Consider the following 21,421-nt stretch of genomic DNA (forward strand, 5'->3'; position numbering starts at 1 on the left):
TGTGTTCCATACACCTACCGCACTGTGCAAGAAATTTACCTCTGACATCCTTCTGTTAAATTACCTCCAATTGCCTTAAAATTATGGTCCCTCATATGAGCCATTTCTGCCCTGGGAAAGAAACTGGAATATGTTTATGGGTCCTCAAAATCTCAGGCGAGGGATCTTTCCATGCAACTTTTCATTGAATGGCCACTCCAATTTGGCAAACTAGGCTCATGTGCTCAAAACAGTAAAACAAAATGCATCAACTTTCATGACACTGGCATCTCTCCGAACCTCATTTGGTCTTTCACTGAAGGTCAATGAGTTAGCAAAGACAAAATTTTAATAGGCACACACTCAAAATACTGGAGGCATCCAGCATCTATGGGAAAGAGGAAATAGTTCACATTTTGGGCCGAGACCCTTCACCCTTTCTGACGAAGGGCTTCAGCCCAAAATATTGACTGACTACTCTTTTCCATAGAGGCTGCCTGACCTGCTGAGTTCCTCCAGCATTTTGAGTGTGTAGCTTTGAATTTCCAGCATCTGCAGATTTTTTTTTTATTTATAGGGACTTAATTCCTGTCTGACTGTCGCATTCACTCAATCGCCTCCATTGGTCACATGCTCCACTTGATATGCTAATTATACAGTCTGTTCATTGGCTTTAGTCTGCAGAGGAAAGATACATGCAAATGTTATACCACTTTTTACTTGCACATTGTGAACATCTTAGGAAACTAAAAAAAATATATAAAATGCTGAGATATAAAATATATAAAACACATATAAAATGCTGGAGGAACTCCGCAGCATCTATGGAAATGAATCAACAGTCAATGTTTCAGGCTGAGACTCTTCATCAGGACTGAGAAGAAAGGGATAAGATGTAAGAATAAAAAGGTGGGGGAGGGGAAGGAGGCTAGCTGGAAGGTGATAGGTGAAACCAGGTGGGTGGAAAAGGTCAAGGGCTAGAAAAGAAATAATCTGATAGGAGAGGAGGCTGGAACATAGGAGAAAGGGAAGGAGGAGGGGACCCAGGGGGAATTGTAACGTGTTGCTCCTCCACCCTGAGGGTGGCCTCATCTTGGCACAAGAGGAGGCCATGGACCAACACATCAAAATAGGAATAGGAATCGGAGTTAAAACGCTTGGCCACTGGGAAGTCCCACTTGCGGGAGATGATGCTGAGGTGTTCGATAAGGCAGTCCCCAATTTACAACAGGTCTTACCAATATCGAGGAGCACCGGACACAATAGACAACCCTGGCAGATTCGCAGGTGAAGTGTTTCCTCATCTGGAAGGACTGTTTAGGGCCCTGAATAGAGGTGAGGAAGGAGGTGTGGGGGCAGGTGCAACACTTTGGCCGCATGCACGGTTAAGTGTAGGAAGGGAGATTAGTGTGCAGGAACAAGTGGACAAGGGAGTCACAGAAGGAGCGATCCCTGCGGAAAGCAGAGGGGGGAGGTGAAGATATGTTTAGTGGTAGGATCCCTAATTTTATTTGATAATTTCAGGACTCTAAGGTGAAAACAGATTCTATAGGATATTTGACGGATTTCTCTGTTTCCCCAGTCAGGTGAAACACAAAAATGTAGCAATGGGCTGGAGTTCAGCTGCTGGATCATCTGATCTCTGCTGCTGAACTCAGCACTGGTTCCAAGGGGGAGCATGCTGAGCCAGGCAGTGGGATTACACCAAGTCAGCTCAAGCGGCCTAATCAGAAATATGCCGCGTAGCCTTAAAGACGGTTGCCCGAGGTTAACTTGCTACCTGCGGCCCAAGTTACCGCATTACATGGCCTGTAAGTTGTTTAGTCTCACAGACCAGCTCCCAAAGGGTGGCACAGTAGCTTAAAGCACCAGCAATAAGGTTTCAATTCCTGCCACTCACTGTCTGTGAGGTTGTATGTTCTCCCTGTGGCCGCGTGGGTTTACTCCGGGCGCTCTGGGTTCCTCCCACATTCAAAAGATGTACAGGTTAGGATTAGTAACTTGAGGGCGTGCTGTTTTGGTGTTGGAAGCTGAATGCAAACGTGAGCTGGCCAGCACATTTTCGGACTGCACTGGTCGCTGACACAAACAATGCATTTCACTGTATGTTTTGTTGTTTGGAAGTACGTGTGACAAATAGAACTAATCTTAATCTTAACATGCAGCTTGGGGGGGGGGGGTGATGGGAATGATGGTAGACGCAAGGTTCAATTAAAAAAACAACCTGACCCATTAAAATATTTCCGTGTAGTGTGGTTGAGTGGTCTGAGGCGTTGGATTAAGGTTCTAGTCTCTTCATGGGTGTGGATTTTAATCCCACTGTTGCCAATCACCTTTTGAACTGTAATGTTCTGTGTTCTATTTACATGCGAGGGAAGGGTTAGTTGGTCCTAGATTAGGTTAAATGGTTGGCACGGCATCTGAGGCTAAAGAGACTATACTGTGCTGTAATGTTCTATGCAACTCCACTGAAGTAGTATCCACAGCTCAAACTTTGGTGTATTTCAGCACAGAACTGCCAGCATAAGTAACAGTGGTTTCAGGGATCCATGGAAGTGCCAGTGCTCAGACTTACTAGTCCAGCACCGTGGGATAGCGGTATGTTGCAAAATATACAATTATTGTCGTCATTATGTCTGCAAAAGTGCAAAATAATTATTTCACGAAGTGCTTGCTCCATAATAGGCTTTTGCTATGAAACCCACGCCCCATGAATAACCTTCTTTGAAAAGCCATAACTTTGTATATTGCATTTACCCTGGAGAACTTCAGGTTCAGTAGACTGGTATCGGAGAATCACAATCAGGTTTCAAATCACTGGTACACGGCACGAAATGTGCTGTTTTATGGCAGCAGTGCAGTGCAATACATAAAATACAATTTAAGCTACAATAAGAAATAATACAAAGGATCAGCAGTGCAAAAAAAAGAGAGAAAAAAGTAGTGAGGTAGCGTTCGAAAATTCATGGATCACTCAGAAGTCAGAAAGCAGAAGAGAAGAAGCTCTTCCTGAAGCCTCGAGTGTGAGTCTTCAGGTTCCTGTACCTTCTCCCTGACGGCAGTAATGAAAAGAAAGCCTGTCCTGAGCAGTTGGGACTCTTATTGATGGATGCCTCCTTCTTGAGGCATCCATTATACTTTTTGCGGTATACTTGGCTCCACAGATATCTTAAACTGGCATAATCACAAGCACTATGCTAGATACACCTTGGCAATCTGTCTTCCTTTGTTTCTGTTCAGAGTAGTTATGGTTAACCATTGCTAACACCACAGTCCAGAAATAGTTGAGCATCTCCACGGAGATATTAACTCAATCAATGAAGCATCGGATAACATATTGCTGGTAGCTTTAGTACCAATCTTTCCCCCCTATGACTTTATGTAAAATAGTTCAGCATGGGTCCGGCGGGTGAGAAAATGATGTGAGGTAATTAAGCAGCCCACACTGAATTTAAAATGTTACACCTGATCAGCTTTTCCCTTCGTGTCCAGGCGATTCATCAGCCGAGACAGATAAGATTTGCCAAACACAATCAGGTCATTCAGTGCCTGCAGCAAGTGCACTGCCGAATGCTATCAGGCTGCATAAGTGAACATGCAGTTAGTGCACTGACCCAAAGCACCAGACACAGCAAGAACATCGTAAAGGTCTTGAAATTCCACTGCCCTGGGAAAGTCATGAGATGTGATATTTAAGGGAAACTTCTTCATTCAGAGGGTGGTGAAAGTGTGGAACGAGCTGACAGTAGAAGTGGGGATGCAGATTTGATTTCAATATTTAAGAGAAATTTGTGTAAGTACATGAATGGGAGGAGGCAGAGTAGCTAGATGGGCTGAAGGGCTTGTTTCTGTGCTTTAGAGCTTAACCACTCTATGGGCAGTATGCAATTGTGTGTTTCCTGCAGGGCTGTGTGTCAATCAAGGTGTGAATATTAAATCTCATGCAGCAGAACCTGGTCTCCTAGTCACCTTGGTTCTCTTTCTACTGGGACCACAAACTCTTTCTGTCAAATCCGTGCGATAGACAGTATATGGTTTCTTTTAATAAGGGATAGCCACTGCCCACAGGCAACTTCCACTCTTCAACATGAATGTCAACATGTGCATTAACAATAGCAGCAGCAACAGACACGGTCCTTGCCATCTTGACTGAGACAGGAAATTGATCAGTTTAAAGAACAAGGTGTAACTACTACCTTTCATCCACGTACCTATCAGTGAATCTCTTAAACTCCCAAATGTATCAACCCTGCTTCATACACTCGCCATTCTCTGTGTAATAAAACCCAACCCTGACGTTCCACACCCCCCTACTTGACAGGACTGATAAAGGATCTAGGCCCAAAAAGTCAACTGTTTATTCCTCTCCATGAATGCTGGCTAATGTGCTGAGCTCCTCCAACAATTTTTGTGCTGCTATGGAATTCCAGTATCTACAGAATCTCTTGTGTTCATAGTTGCACCTTCTTCTGGAGGAGTAGTCCGGAATAGGAGAAGCGCTGTTCATAGAATGCACTTCACCAGCAGAACAAGCTCCTGTGTAACTGGCTCACAGTAACAGGAATCCAATGCACTTTAGTTATCAGTACAGAGGTCCCAGCTTGCCAAGTTTCCAACAAGGCTGAAGAGGACTTCTAATCCACATGCCCTCCAGCGCATCCTTTGGTTGTGCTCTTTGTTGACGCAAACAGGGCATTTCACTTTCTGTTTCAAAGTTTCGATGTACACTTGACAAATAAAGCTAATCTTTATCTTTGTAAGTGCCTTGGTTTTTATGCTACTCCAAAAGTGCAATTTAAATGCAGAAGTTGCTTTTAGCGTCTCCTCAGTAGAATAATAAAAAATCTAAGCAGAGCAAGAAATATAATTTGCTAATTGGTTATAACTTTCAGTGGCTTCTCTTGATTATAAAGGGTGAAATGCTGATCTAATAAATGTGTATTTCTTTGTTACCTGGAGTCGTTCAGTTGTGTTGTCACCTGCACCGTATCTCTCCTCAATGATGGCTTTGATCTGATGGGCTTCATACTGTAGCTGTTGGCGAATTAAATCCATGTGCTTTGAAACCTGGGAAAGAAAGCCATTGATATACTTCACAACCAAGCCAATGATATTCAAGTTCCAAGACACAGTTTACAAAAAACGGAATTCTATTTGAGTGGATTCCAATTAATTGGGCCATCGGTTAAATGGGGCAGTCGCTTATTTAACTCATAAAGAACAAGAACTAATCAAGAAAATAGTAGGGTTCCTTTCATTTATTTAGGACATTTTGCTGCTTAATTGGGCCAGGAGAATTTGCCAAACGGTTTCTAACTAGCATAGGGTGCAGACACTTCTGTGGCTATTAGATACTACTCCGTGCTCAGAGCGGACAGTTTTCAAGTAGTGTCAATTGCGTGTCTAAGTAGTGTGCGTTTGTCTCTAAAAAGCAATATTTTTTGTTGCTGATAGTTGTCAAGAAACAAGCAGTGAGACAATTCAGAACTGTTTTGTTCTCTGCAGTTTTAAGCGTTCAGACTTGGAGAGACCAGAAATCGCTGGGAGTAGAAATGAACCGATTTCACTACTTCAACAAGCTAGGAACTACAAAGAGTTTGAAGGCATCAATAATCATCTTGAATGTTACCATGAAAATTAAGAATTGGAAGATGCAATTGTCAAAGCAGTCGATTATCTGCACTAGCTGATTACACTGGTTTTGTTCTTTTACAGTCAATCAAAAGAACACAGCAGCATACATTGGATGAATTTCTCCAATAGCCATTAGGAGCTAATACACTGTTTTATAGTCTCAGTAGTGTTCTAATTTGTTCTGTGTTTCACTTAAATACATAATTTGTTACATGGTTAAACCGTAGTTTGACTTTTTATACCTTTTTAAACTACTTCCATAAAATTTCAGCTAATTGAGGCAACCATTTAATTGGATCAAAAGGTACTGGTCCTGACGTACCCTGATTAACCAGAATTTGTTGTATTTAGTTAGAAGATGTGGCTGTCATTGGCCAACGTTATTTACCCCTGATTATTGCTTGCGCCTAATCTAAGGAGTCAGGTAAGAGAAAACATTGTTGATAACTCCCAAGTAACATGATGGTCCGACCTAGTAAGTGTGTTAGATTACTCAACCTAGTAACATTGGTAGCTTTCCTTCTCTCGACATAATTGAACTTGATGGCCTTTTTACAATAATTTATTAATTTCGTAATGAAAGATTTAAGATGAGCTTTATTTGTCACATGTACAGCATGTGCACATAGAACATAGAATAGTACAGCACATTACAGGCCCTTCGGCCCACAATGTTGTGCCGACCCTCAAACCCTGCCTCCCATATAACCCCCCCCCCACCTTAAATTCCTCCATATACCTGTCTAGTAGTCTCTTAAATTTCACTAGTGTATCTACCTCCACCACTGACTTAGGCAGTGCATTCCATGCACCAACCATTCTCTGAATGAAAACCCTTCCTCTAATATCCCCCTTGAACTTCCCTCCCCTTACCTTACCTTAAAGCCATGTCCTCTTGTACTGAGCAGTGGTGCCCTGGGGAAGAGGTGCTGGCTGTCCACTCTATCTATTCTTCTTAATATCTTGTATACCTCTATCATGTCTCCTCTCATCCTCCTTCTCTCCAAAGAGTAAAGCCCTAGCTCCCTTAATCTCTGATCATAATCCATACTCTCTAAACCAGGCAGCATCCTGGTAAATTTCCTCTGTACCCTTTCCAATGCTTCCACATCCTTCCTATAGTGAGGCGACCAGAACTGGACAGAGTATTCCAAGTGTGGCCTAACCAGAGGTTTATAGAGCTGCATCATTACATCACGTCTCTTAAACTCTATCCCCCGGCTTATGAAAGCTAACACCCCATAAGCTTTCTTAACTATCCTATCTACCAGTGAGGCAACTTTCAGGGATCTGTGGACATGTACCCCCAGATCCCTCTGCTCCTCCTCTGCTCCTACACACTACCAAGAATCCTGCCAAGTATTGTGTATTTTGCACAATACTGTGCAAAAGTCTTTTACACACACACACACACATACACACACACACACACACACACACACACACACACACACACACACACACACACACACACACACACACACACACACACACACACACACACACACACACACACACACACCCCCACCAAGACTGTCCTTCCAGGTGAGGCGACACTTCACCTGTGAGTCGGCTGGTGTGGTATACTGCATCCGGTGCTCCCGGTGTGGCCTTTTAGAAATTGGTGAGACCCGACGTAGACTGGGAGACCGTTTCGCTGAACACCTATGCTCGGTCTGCCAGAGAAAGCAGGATCTCCCAGTGGCTACACATTTTAATTCCAGGTCCCATTCCCATTCTGAAATGTCTATCCATGGCCTCCTCTACTGTCAAGATGAAGCCACACTCAGGTTGGAGGAACAACACCTTATGTACCAGCTGGGTAGCCTCCAACCTGATGGCATGAACATTGACTTCTCTAACTTCCGTTAATGCCCCTCCTCCCCTTCTTACCCCATCCCTGACATATTTAGTTGTTTGTTTTTTTTTCTCTCTCTCCCTGCCCATCACTCTGCCTGATCTCCTTCTCCCTCTGGTGCTCCCCGCCCCTTTCTTTCTCCCGAGGCCTCTGGTCCCATGATCCTTTCCCTTCTCCAGCTCTGTATCACTTTTGCCAATCACCTTTCCAGCTCTTAGCTTCACCCCACCCGCTCCGGTCTTCTCCTATCGTTTCTCATTTCCCCCTCCACCCCACTATTTTTAAATCTCTTAGTATCTTTCCTTTCAGTTAGTCCTGACGAAGGGTCTCGGCCCGAAACGTCGACAGCGCTTCTCCCTATAGATGCTGCCTGGCCTGCTGTGTTCCACCAGCACTTTGTGTGTGTTGCTTTAATTCCAAACAGTTGGTTTATTGATCATTACAGAATGTCTCTCTGGTGCTTCCTGTTCCCTCCCTTCCCTTCCCTTTTTCCCTAATATGATTCCCCTCTTCCTGCTCCATTCCCACTCTCAGTCCACAATAGAGTCCCACATCAGAATCAGGTTTATAATCATTCACAATGTCATGAAATTTGTAAGGGGTTTTTACGCAGCAGTACAGTGCAATATATAAAATGACTGCAGTACTGTGTAAAAGTCTTAGGCTTCCTAGCCATATCTATGTGCCTAAGACTTTTGCACAGTACTGTACATTAAAACATGCAGTGAAATGTATCATTTGCATCAATAACCACCACAGTCTGAATTTCACTATGCTTCCAGCACCTACTTAGAATGACCACAACTAACTGACCCAAACTTGAACATTTTGGAATGCGGGTGGAAACCGGAGCACCAAATGGCCACTGGGAAAATAGACTAACTCCTTACATAGCAGCTGGAATTGAACCCTAATCTCTGGCTCTGTAAAGCATTACATTAACCGCTATGCTACTGTACCACCCCTGTTCCTCTTACCAATCCTAATTTCTAATTCTAATCACAGTTACTGATTGGAATTTTTACTTCCAAATTCATTTAATTGCTTAAATTTAAATTCCCCAGTTGCTTTGTCAGGGTTAAAATTCACATATCCAGCTCTGTGCACCCCCACTTGGCTCAAAGCTTAATCACTGTGCTAGCATACCAGTGGAGATCAGAGAGGGTCAAGGGTAGATTTAATAGAACTGTTCAAGTGATGAAAGACTTTGATTGAGTAGATGCTGAGAAAATGTTTCCCGCAGCAAGGTTGGTAACCAGAGGACGAAGTTTTCAGATAATAGGCAAGAAAACCAGAGAGCGATGAGGAGGAAATCTTTTATTCAGCAAAATCTCGTGCTTTGGGATGTACAGTACTTCATGAAAGGGTGGAGGAAGCCGATTCGATAGGAGTTTTCAAAGGGATTTGGAAAGGAAAAAGTTGCAGGGTCTGGAGAATGTGGGGCTGATTGAATTGCTCTTTCATGGAACTAGCACAGGTATAATCTGAAGCAACACACATAAAATGCCGGAGGAGCTCAGTAGGTCAGGCAAAATCCATGTGTGTTGCTTTGGATTTCCAGCATCTGCAGAGTCTCTAGTGTTACAGATACAATCTGGTCTCTTCCCGAACTTGAAATATTGTGATACCGTAATTTCAGGAGAAGCACCCTTTCTGGGTTCTAAAAGCCATTACTGCTTCTTGTATGATATTAGTTTAGAAACAGGAAGCTAACATAAAAGAAAACGCACAAACAATTTAACATAAACACGGAGATTCTGCCAATGCTGGAAATCCAGAGTAACACACGCACACAGTTCTAGAGGAACTCAGCAGGTCAGACAACATCTATGAAGAGGAATGAACAGTCAACGTTTTGGGCCAAGGTCCCTGGTGCTGAGTAGTTTCAGACTGAAATGTTGACTATTTATTATTCTCCATTGATGCTGCCTGACTTGCTGAGTTCCTCCAGCAGTTTGTGTGTGCCACTCTCCACAAAAAGTTTATTGTAAAAGACCCAAACAGCTGATGTGAAAACAGCTGACACTCATTTGAATCAAAAGAGTTGGAAGACTGGAGTAAATAGCTCAAGATTAAAAATGTCTTTTACTTTGCCCAGCTCAAAATAGTACAGTGTGCATACATGCACAGGCATGTGAGCATCTTCGCCATAGAAGCCACTTTCTTAGAGAAATCATTCACTAGCCAGGAATACATGAAGAAGGCAAACCATGTCTCAGCACCGATTATTCCCATCCCTCTCTCTATTTCAAAGGCACTATAATGGTTACTGTTCATCCTAATACGCTTGTGTGCTCTATCTGCAGTCAAGATTTGACACACATCTCTTTATTTCTGCACCTTCCTTGAATTAAAAGGGAAAAAATAAATTGCACTAACTCCTATATTTAAAAGAAGGTCAATCGTTTGCCGTTCATTCAAAATATTACAAAGCACTGAATCTCAGTAGGAGCTTGCTTTCCAGCCTCAGCGTCCAATTGGTTATAAGTCAGACAAAGAGGGATGGGTTTGAAATATAAGCAAAACCTGTTGGAAACACTCAGAATCTGTAAAAAGAGAAGGATCTAAATTTTCATTTGAGGACCCTTCATCAGAACTTAGAAAACTAAGCCTTTTAAATTGCAGAGATGATTGGGGAAGGAGAGGATACAGAAATTGTCTCATATGCTGTGGTTGCCCTGGGGATAACTGCTGATGAAGTAAATTTGCTGACAGATTAGCTCAGTTAGAAAGAAAAGGAAAATGAAACAAAACATATGTAAAGTGAAAGAACATTCAAAGGAATGTGTATATCTAAAACAGAGGTTGATAATTTCTTGATTAGCCAGGGTGCAAAGGTTATGAGGAGAAGGCAGGAGAATGGGGTTGAGAGGGATAGTAATCAGCCATCAGCAACCTGGGGCTGAATGTATAATTCTTCTCCTACGTCTAACCGTCTTTTGGTCCCATGAATGTGAAAGCTGCAAAATATGGAGCTGCAGAGAGCGTCTGGCAGGACAGGCTCTGCTCGTGAAGTGAGACAAACTGATAAATGACCAACAACAGTACTAGCTGTCTCTTTTACAACGAGAACAAATTACCTGAAGCTATTGAATTCTGTACTGAGTAGCCTGAGGCTGCAACCGGTGGAAGTCAAACATCAGAAGTGCCTTCTTCTCCACTCCTCTTCACCACTCCCCTACAGAATACCAGCTCCTGTCTCCATTAATCACTCCCTTTCCCATGGCATTTTACCATGCAGCATTACTGTCTCCCTTCCTTCCATCCAGTGACCCAAATCATTCTTCCAGCTAAAGCAAAATTTCACTTTCACTAACACAAACACAAAAGATTCTGCAGATGCTGGAAATCCAGAGTTACATGCACAAAATGCTGGAGAAACTCACAGGTCAGCCAGCATCTATGGAGGGCCATAAACAGTCGATTGGGCCGAGAGCTTCGATCAGGACCTTCGCTTCTTCCATGGATGTACAAGAAATGAACAGTGGCAGTCAGGACATTCTGCACACCACAGTTCCTGAGGAGATGCAGGATTGTGCGTAGCCAAAGGAAAATTTCAAAAGAAACAAGCAGCAGAGTCAAGACATTCTGCGCGCCACAGTTCCCAATGAGACGAGGGATTGTACATAGCAGGAAAGAGATTTTGAAGGAAGCAAGTGGGGGCAGTCAGTACATTCTGCGCGCCACAGTTCCCGATGAGACGAGGGATTGTACATAGCAGGAAAGAGATTTTGAAGGAAGCAAGTGGGGGCAGCAGTACATTATGCATGCCACAGTACCTGAGGAGATGTTGGATCATGCGAAATTAGGCACGTGACAAGGGCCAGTGAAAGGAAGTTAGGCTTTAGCATTGTGGGAGCAGCCATTGTGTGAGTGGACCAGTGTTGGACTGGGGAGTGTAGCCAGTGCAGAGTATTCCTGTGGCCATTCCTTTTAGTAACAGGTATGCAACTTTTGGTATAGTGTTGTCGGGAGGAATCCGACAGCAGTCAAGGGTGGTTCAGAAGGGAAAGGGTGGGGGAAGAAGGGGTGAGCTGTAGTGATAGGGGTTTCATTGTTAGGAAAACAGAACAGGAGTTCCAGTGTACGAGAATGAGATTCCAGGATGGTGTGTTGCTTCCCAGGGGCTGGGTTCATGGACATTTTGGATCATTCTTAATTCTTAATTGGGAAGGTGAACAGCCATTGGTCCACATTGGTACCAATGACATGGGTAGAAAGGGTGAGGGGTTCCTGCAAAGTGAGTTCATGGAGTTAGGAGATAGGTTAAAGGTCAGAATCTCCAGAATTGTGATCTCAGGATTGCTAGCTGTGCCACATACTATTGAGGCCAGAAGTAGGAGGATCGTACAGTTTAACACTTGGCTAAGGAGATGGTGCAGGAGGGAGGTCTTCAGATTTTTGGATCATTGGGCTCTCTTCCATGGAAAATAGGACCTGTAGACAGGATGGTTTGCACCTGTGCTGGAGGGGGACTAATCCCCTTGCAGGAAGGTTTGTTAGTGCTGCATGGGGTCATAGAACATAGAACATAAAAGTCTACAGCACATTACAGTGCCTCACAATATTGTACCAACCATGTATATTACTCTAGAAACTGCCTAGAATTTCCCTACTGCATAGCTCTCTATTTTTTAAGCTCCATGTACCTATCTAAGAGTCTCTTAAAAGACCTTATTGTATCCACTTCCACCATCACTGCCGGCAGTGCATTCCACGCACCCACCATTCTCTGTGTGAAAAACTTACCTCTGACGTCCCCTCTGTACCTAATTCCAAGCACCTTAAAACTATGCCTACTCATGTAGCCATTCCACCCTGGAAAAAGCCTCTGGTTATTTACATGATCAATGCCTCTCATCATCTTATACACTTCTATCAGGTCACCTCTCATCTTCTGTCACTCCAAGGAGAAAAGGCCAAGTTCACTCAACCGATTCTCATAAGGCATGCTCCCCAATCCAGGCAATATCCTTTTAAATCTCCTCCACACTCTTTCTATAGTATCCACATCCTTCCTGTGGTGAGATGACCAGAACTGAACACAATACTCCAAGTGGGGTCTGACCAAGGTCTTATATAGCTGTAACATTACCTCATGACTCTTGAACGCAATCCAATGGTTGTTGAATACCAACGCACCACACAACTTCTCAACAACATACTGTCAACCTGCACAGCAGCTTTGAGTGTTCAATGAACACGGACCCCAAGATCTCTCAGATCCTCCACACTACCCAGAGTCTTAACATAAATATTATATTCTGTCTTCAAATTTAACCTACCAGAATGAACCACTTCACACTTATCTGGGTTGAACTCCATCTGCCACTTTTCAGCCCAGTTCTGTGTCCTATCAATGTCCCGCTGTAACCTCTGATAACCCTTCAGACTATCCACAACACCCCCAACTTTTGTATCATCAACAAACTTACTAACCCACCCTTCTACCTCTTCATCCAGGTCATTTATAAAAATCACAAAGAAGAGGGGTCCCAGAACGGATCCCTTTGGAACCCCACTGGTCACCAACTTCCATGCAGAATACAAACCATCCACAACCACCTTTTGTCTTCTGTGGACAAGCCAATTCTGGATCCACAAAGGAAGATCTCCTTGGATCCCATGCCTCATTACCTTCTGAATGAGCCTAGCACGGGGAACCTTACAAATGCCTTATAGAAATCCATATATACTACATCCACTACTCTACCGTCATCAATGTGTTTAGTCATATCCTCAAAGAATTTAATCAGGCTCATAAGGCACGACCTGCCCTTGACAAAACCATGCTGACTAATCAAATGATGTCTTCTCCAAATACTCATAAATCCTGCCTATCAAGATCTTCCAACAAATTGCCCACCACTGAAGTAAGACTCAATGGTCTATAATTTCTTGGGTTATCTCTACTCCTTTTCCATAACAAGGGAACAACATCTGCAGCCCTCCAATCCTCTGGTATTTCTCCCATCCCTATTGATGATGCAAAGATCATCACCAGAGACTCAGCAATCTCCTACCTCGCTTCCCACAGTAGCCTGGGGTAAATCACGTCCATTCTTGGCGACTTATCTAACTTAGTGCTTTTCAAAAACTCCAGCACATCCACTTCCTTGATTGTTTAAACTACAGTTGTAGGGAGATCAGAGACAAACTGCCAGAGCAGATCATGGAGAGGTTGTGGGGAACGATGTTGTTAAGCCTGCATACAAAGTCAGGAATCAAAAGGTTGAGCATATTGGGACTAATGTTCTGAATTGTGTATATTTCAATGCAAGGAATGTTGTAAGAAATGCAGATGAGCTTGGGAGATGGATCAGGAAGTGGAACTATGACATGGTAGTCATTAGTGAAACGTGGTTGCAGGAGGGGCAGGACTGGCAGCTCAGTGTTCCAGGGTTCTGTTTCTTTAGTCATGATAGAGTAGATTAAAGGGGGAGGGATGGCTTCACTAATCAGGGAAAATGTCACGGCAATGCTCAAAAAGGACAGGCTGGAGAACTCCTCAACTGAAGTTATATGGGTGGAAATGAGGAATAAGAACAGGATGACTACAATAATGGGATTACTGTATATTTTAAACCACCCAGCAGTCATCAGGATTCAGAGGAGCAAATTTGTAGAGAGATCACAGACTGATGCAAGAAATCTAAGGTTGTTATAGTAGGTTATTTTAATTTCCGCATATTGATTGGGACCCCTATACTATAAAAGGGCTGGATGAGATAGAGTTTGTCAAACGTGGTCAGGAAAGTTTCCATAATCCTGTGGAATAATTATCTTTCCATAATTTTAGTAAAGTCTGACATAGCAGAATTTCAGTGGAGTAAAGCAAATTACAGTGGAGCTGGCCAAAGTAAATTGGAAGGAGATGCTGGCAGGGATGACAGCAGATCAGCGACAGTGAGAGTTTCTGGGGAAGATGAGGAAGGTGCGGGATAGATGAATTCCAGAAACAAGGGAATACTCAAATGGCAAAATCTTACAACCATGGCCGACAAGGGAAGTCAAAGCTAATGTAAAATCAAAAGAGAGGGTATCCAACAAACGAAAAATTAGCAGGAAAATAGAGGAGTGGGAAGCTTTTAAAACCCTACAGAGAGAACTAAAAGAGTCATTAGAAGTGAAAAGATGAAATATAAAAGCAAGCTAGCAAATACTATCAAAGTGGATAGTAAAAGCTTTTTCAAGTATGTAAGAAATAAAAGAGAGAAGAGAGTGGATATAGGACCAGTAGAAAATGAGGCCAGAGAAATAATCACAGGGTACAAAGAAATGGCAGGTGAACTAAATGAGTATTTTGCATCAGTCTTCACTGTGAAAGACACTAGAAGTATACCAGTTACAGAAGGGTGTGAGGGAAGAGAAGTGAGTTCAGTTACTATTACAAAGGAGAAGGTACTCCAAAAGCTGAACCACCCGGACCAGATAAACTACATCCTGGGGTTCTGAAAGATGTAGCAGTAGAGATTGTGGAGGCATTAGTAATGTTCTTTCAAAAATCATTGGCTTCTGGCATGGTGCCAGAGGACTGGAAAACTGCAAATGTCACTTCATTCTTTAAGAAAGGAAGAAGGCATCAGAAAGGAAATTATAGAGCAGTTAGCTTGACCTCACTGGTTGGGAAGATGATGGAGTCATTTGTTAAGGATGAGGTTTCAGAGTACTTGGTGACCCAGGACAAGATAGGACAAAGCCAGCATGTTTTACATAAGGAAAATTCTTGCCTGACATACCTGTTGGAATTTTTTGAGGAGATTAGAAGTAGGATAGATAAAGGGGATGTAGTAGATGTTGTATATTTGGACTTTCAGAGAGCCTTCGACAAGGTGCCACACATGAGGCTGCTTACTAAGTTAAGAGCCCACAGTATTACAGGAAAGTTACTGGCATGGTTAGAACATTGGCTGATTGGTAGGAGGCAGTGAGTGGTAATAAAAGGATCTTTTTCTGGTTGGCTGCCGGTGACTAGTGGTGTTCTTCAGAGGTCGTTATTGGGACCGTTCCTTTAATACTGTATATCAATGATTTAGATGATGGAATAGATGTATTTGTTGCCAAGTTTGCAGGTGATATAAAGATTGGTGCAGGGGTGGGCAGCGTTGAGAAAATGGGTAGGCTTCAGAAGGACTTAGACAGATTAGGAGAATGGGTAAGAAAGTGGCAAATGGAATACAATGTTGGAAAATGCATGGTTGTGCACTTTGGTAGAAGAAATAAATATGCAGACTATTTTCTAAATAGGGAGAAAATCCAAAAATCTGAAATGTGAAGGGACTTGGGAGTCCTTGTGCAGAACAACCTAAAGGTTAACTGGCAGGTAGAGCCAGTGGTAAGGATGGCCAATGCAATGTTTGCATTCATTTCAGGAAGTCTAGAATACAAGATCAGGGATGTGATGCTGAGGCTTTAGAAGGGACTGGTGAGGCCTCACCTTGAATATTATGAATAGTTTTGGGCTCCTCACCTAAGAAAAGATGTGCTGGCATTGGAGAGGGTTCAGAGGAGGTTCACACGGATGATTCCAGGAATGGAAGGGTTATCATACGTGCAACATTTGATGGCTCTGGGTCTGTACTCGCTGGAATTTAGAAGGATGAGGGGATATCTCATTGAAACCTTTCAGTTGTTGAAAAGCCTAGACAGAGTAGACGTGGAAAGGATGTTTCCCATGGTGGGGGAGTCTAGGACAAGAGGACACAGCCTCAGGATAGAGGAGCATCCATTTAAAACAGAGATGCAGAGAAATATCTTTAGCTAGATGGTGGTGAATTTGTGGAATTTGTTACCAGAGGCAGCTGTAGATGCCAAGTTGTTGGGTGAATTGATCCGTTCTTGATTGGAAAGTTACGGGGAGAAGGCCGGGGAATGAGCCTGAGGAAGGGAAAACAGGATCAGTCATGATTGAAAGACAGAACAGACTCAATGGGTCAAAAGGGCTAATTCTGTTCCTATGTCTTATGGTTTTATACTCAATACATAAAGGTCCCAACCAGAGAGAGTGCTATTAGGGAATGAGACAGGGCAAGTGACAAAGGTTTGTACAGGTCAACACTTTACATGTAGTGATCATAATGCCATTAGTTTCAAGATAATTATTGAGATGGATAGCTCTTGTCCTCATGTTAAGATTCTAAATTGGGGAAAGGCTAATTTTGATGGTATCAGAAAGAATCTATCAGGTATGCATCGGGACAGGTTGCTTTCTGACAAAGGTATACTCGGCAAGTGGGAGGCCTTCAAAAGTGAAATTTTGAGTGTTTGTATGTATGCTCCAGTCAGAACAAAAGGCAAGAATAAAAGGTTTAAGCCACCTTGGTTTTTGAGAGATACTGAGGCATTGTTCAGATAGAAGGATGAGGTGCATAGCAGGTATAGGTAGGAAGAAGCTCCTAATGTATAAGAAATGCAAGAGAACACTTAACAAAGGAAATCAAGAGGGCTAAAAGAATGTATGGGGTTGTTCTAGCAGACAAGGTGAAGGAGAATCCCAAGGGCTTCTCACAGATATATTAAAAGCAAAAGGATAGCAAGGGACAAAATTGGTCCTCTTGAAGATCGGAGTGGTCATTTAAGCATGGAGCCAAATGAAATGGGGAATAGCTTAAACAGGTTTTTTGCATCTGTATTTACTAGGAAGACAGACGCAGAGTCCTTCGAAGGCAACACAGCAGTGAAGTCATGGACCTTATACAGATTACAGAAGTGGAGGCGTTTTCTGTCTTAAAGCAAATTTTGGTGGATAAATCCCCAAGTCCTGACAGAGTGTTACCCTCCCTTGAAGTGCAAAGATTCCGTGGCCAATAGCAGAGATACTTAAAACGTCCTTAGCCATGGGTGTGGTGCCAGAGGTTAGAGGACAGCTGATGTTGTTCTGTTGTTTAAGAAAGGCTCTAAGAATAAGCCAGGAAATGATAGGCTGGTGAGCCTGACATCAGTAGTGGGCAAGGTATTGGAAAGTATTCTAAGGGACTGTATACATAGTATTTGAAAAGACAGGGGCTAATCAGGGATGGTCAACATGGCTTTGTTAGGTTATGTCTAACCATTCTTATAAAGTTTTTCAAGGAAGTTATCAGGAAAGTTGATGAAGGCAAGGAAGTGGATGTTGTCTACATAGACTTTAGCAAGACCTTTGATAAGGTCCCATGTGGGAGGTTGGTCAAGGTGTTTCAGGTTGAGGTTGTAAACTGGATCCAGCATTGGCTTTCTGGGAGAAGCCAGAGAGTGGTTGTAGATGGTTGCCTCTGATTAGAGGCCTGTGTCTAGTGGTGTTCCGCAAGGATCTGTGCTTGGTCATTGTTGTTTATCATCTAGATCAACGATCTGGATGGTAATGTAGTAAAGTGGATCAGCAAATTTGCGCATTGGACAGTGAGGAAGACTATCAAAGCTTGCACCAGCTAGAAAAATGGACTGAAAAATAGCAGATGGATTTTAATGCAGAGGAGGGTGTTAGAACAGAGATCTGGAAATACAGATCCATAATTCCATGAAAATGGTGTCAAAGGGTCATAAAGAGAGCTTTTAGTAAATTGGCCTTCATAAATCAAAGTATTGAGTACAGGGGTTGGGATGTTATCTTGAAGTTGTGTAATACATTGGTGAGGCCTAATCTGGAGTATTGTATGCAGTTCTGGTCACCTAGCTATAGGAAATATATCAATAAGATTGAAAGAGCTCAGAAAAAAATATTTATAAGGATGTATCCAGCACTTAGGACCTGAGGTGCAGCAAAAGGTTGAATTGGTTAGGACTTATTTTCCCTGGAGCATTGAGAATGAGAGGAGATTTAATAGAGGTGCACAAATTATGAGGTGCATAGACAGAGTAAATGCAAGCAAGCTCTTTTCACTGTGGGTGGGTGAGACTAGAACTACTGGACATGAGTTAAGGGTGAAACATGAAATGATTAAGGGGAACATGACAGGGATCTTCTTTGGTCAGAGGGTGGTGAGAGTTTGGAATGAGCAACCAGAGGAAGTGGTAGATGTGGGTTTGATTTCAACATTTAAGAGAAATTTGGATGGGTACTGGATGGGAAGGGTATGGAGGACTATGGTTCCACTGCAGGTTGATGGGACTAGGCAGATTAATAGTTCAGCATGGACTAGGTGGGCTGAAGTGACTATTTCTGTGCTGCAGTGTTCTATGACTCTATGACTTTATTTAGAGTTCACAATGTGAAATCCTCAAAACTGGAGAAACAAACACTGATTAGGTCATTACTCTTTGGAACAGACACATTCGGTCCAGAGGAGCAATCCTGTTTCTTGCCAGTTTAGTTCCCCATCCTTTTCTGACCTGTCCATGGCCTTCAGCACTGTTACAATGAAGTCCAATGTAAGCTTGAGAAAGAGCACCTTATCTTCATCTGACTGTGTAGCAGTCATGTAGACTCATTATTGAACTCAACAACTTTCTTTACCTTGCAACATTGCTTGAGTCAGGACTCGTCAGTCCTGCTGCGGGTCAATCTATCTGTAGCAGTGGCTCAGGTTCTCTCTCCACGGTCACGGCCTATTCTATCAGCTCTCTGACAAATCTCCATCTCACAGACTTAAGTTCCTTTGACACAAAAGATTCTGCAGATGCTTGAGCAACACACACAAAATGCTGAAAGAAGTCAGCAAGTTAGGTAGCATCAGTGGAGGGGAATGAACAGTCGACTCGAGGGGTCAAGACCCTTCATCACCTAAAATGTCAACTGTTTATTCCCCTCCATAGAGGCTGCCCAAATTGCAGTATTTTGTGTGTAAATCGAGTTGTTTTGATTATGTTTTTGTCTTTAACTACCTGATCTTGCACTTTCTCTCTCCCTCTCTCTTCCCCTCTCTCCTCCCTCTGCCTCTCCCTTCATCGATGATTACATCATCAACAGCCTATCACTATGGAAACCCTGGCCTCATCCTATCAGAAATGTTCCCTTCATCCTTAACCTCTTCACGACTTAAAATTAACTTGTTTTTTTTATCTCCTTCTTAGTTCTTACAAAGGATCCCTGAGTTGAATTGTTAATTCTAGTTTTTTTTTGACTAACATTGCCTGCCCTATAGAATTGTCTGCTTTTTGTCACATATATTGCAACCTTCCAGCGTCTGCAGTTTTTATTTTGATGTTGGGAATAAATGTCGACTTTGTGCTATAATGAACAATGGGGTCAGTGAGTTTTATATCCACCCGATCTTTTATTCCCGGTGACCTCATCAGGATCAACACTGGGAGAGACTTAAATCATGGATAACATGCACAAAACGCTGGTTAAATTCAGCAGATCAGGCAGCATCAATGGAGAGGAATAAACAGTCAACATTTCGGGCTGAGATCCTTCAGCAGGATTGGAAAGGAAGGGGGAAGAAGTGGGACGAGGGTAAGGAGTGTAGGCTGGCAGGTGAAACATTGGCAGTTCATTCCTCTCCATAGAGGTTAAGTTTGACTTGCTGAGTTCCTCCAGCATTTTATGTAGGAACTTGAGCAACATGCACAAAATGCTGGAAAAATCAGCAGGTCTGGCAACATCTCTGGAGAGCAGTATACAGGCGATATTTCAGCTTGCTACCTTCCTTCAGCACCGAAAGGAAGAGGAAAGAAGTCATAATTAAAAGGTGGGGGCAGGAGCAGAAAGAGTATTAGCTGGAAGGTAAAACATTGGCTCTTTATTCTGATAGCATGGACATTGACTTCTCTAACTTTCGTTAATGCCCCTCCTCCCCTTCTTACCCCATCCCTGATATGTTTAGTTTTTTCCCCCCTCCCCTTTTTATTCTCTCTCTCTCTGCCCATCACTCTGCCTGTTCTCCATCTCCCTCTGGTGCTCCCCTCCCCCATTCTTTCTCCCTAGGCCTCCCGTCCCATGATCCGTTCCCTTCTCCAGCTCTGTATCCCTTTCGCCAATCACCTTTCCAGCTCTTAGTTTCACCCCACCCCCTCCAGTCTTCTATCATTTTTCATTTGTCCCCTCCCCCTCCTACTTTCAAATCTCTCACTATCTTTCCTTTCAGTTAGTCCTGACGAAGGGTCTCGGCCCGAAACGTCGACAGTGCTTCTCCTTATAGATGCTGCCTGGCCTGCTGATTTCCTCCAGCATTTTGCATATGTGGCACTGGATTTCCAGCATCTGCAGAATCCTTTATGCTGTTGAGATTCACAGCCTCGTGGTTTTTAGAACCGTGCAATTTGAGTAAGATCATCATGAGAATGCGGAACAGAACTCATGTCTGTACAGGTGCTTACCAATTCAGAGTCTTTTAAATTATGAGAAGCATAGAAAGGGCAGGCAGAATAGTTTCCCTAAGGTAGAAATCTCAAACACCAGAAGACTTGCTTTTATGGTTAGAGGGGAGAAGTTCAAAGACAATGTGAGGGGCAAGTTTTTTTTACACAAGAGGAATAAGTGCCTGGAATTAGCTAACAGGCTAGTTGTGAAATCAGGCAGTATGATAGAGTTTAAGAAGCCTGAAGGTGAGCACTCATTCTGAGCTGTAAATCTCCCCAGTTCTATAGAAATGCTTTTGGTGATAGGTCTGAGCCCAGATTCGCAGGGTGTGCTTCCAAATTCTGTTGTACTCACACTTCTGATTTGTGACAGTTCATCTGCTCGCTTGCCAAGATTCTGGATCTGAGCGCAATAAAAGGCTTTCTCTGTCTCTTCCTTTTCAATCTCAGAAAGAAGCAGAGCCCTGTGAAAGAACAGACAGAACAGTATCAATGACAAATCACCCTCTCTTCCACAGAAAATCAAACCTTTCCTGGCTTAATCTGAGATCCCCTAAGGATCAGGAAGCTTTCTTCATCTCACTCTGGGAGCCCTCCATCATCCAATTATTTTCACCGTGTTTTATTTCATCCTCCACACTCCACCCTCACCGATCTTGTTCTTTCCTTGTCCAAGGCTTGAACTTCACTGGGAACAGTAATTACACCTTGATTAATTGATTCCTGGGACAA

General features: G+C 43.0%; 1 protein-coding gene across 1 annotated transcript in view; it reads right to left on the reverse strand.

The window, feature by feature from the left end:
• Positions 1-21,421, reverse strand: part of apc2 (APC regulator of WNT signaling pathway 2) — a 233,285-nt gene that overhangs the window by 78,543 nt on the left and 133,321 nt on the right. The window contains exons 5-6 of the mRNA XM_059990792.1: positions 21,045-21,153; positions 4,933-5,046 (exon numbers count right to left, since the gene is read on the reverse strand). Of these exons, the coding sequence (XP_059846775.1) occupies positions 4,933-5,046; positions 21,045-21,153 (223 nt within the window). The remainder of the gene's footprint in view (positions 1-4,932; positions 5,047-21,044; positions 21,154-21,421) is intronic.

The sequence above is a fragment of the Hypanus sabinus genome, chromosome 16, assembly GCF_030144855.1.
Source record: "Hypanus sabinus isolate sHypSab1 chromosome 16, sHypSab1.hap1, whole genome shotgun sequence".
Taxonomy (NCBI): domain Eukaryota; kingdom Metazoa; phylum Chordata; class Chondrichthyes; order Myliobatiformes; family Dasyatidae; genus Hypanus; species Hypanus sabinus.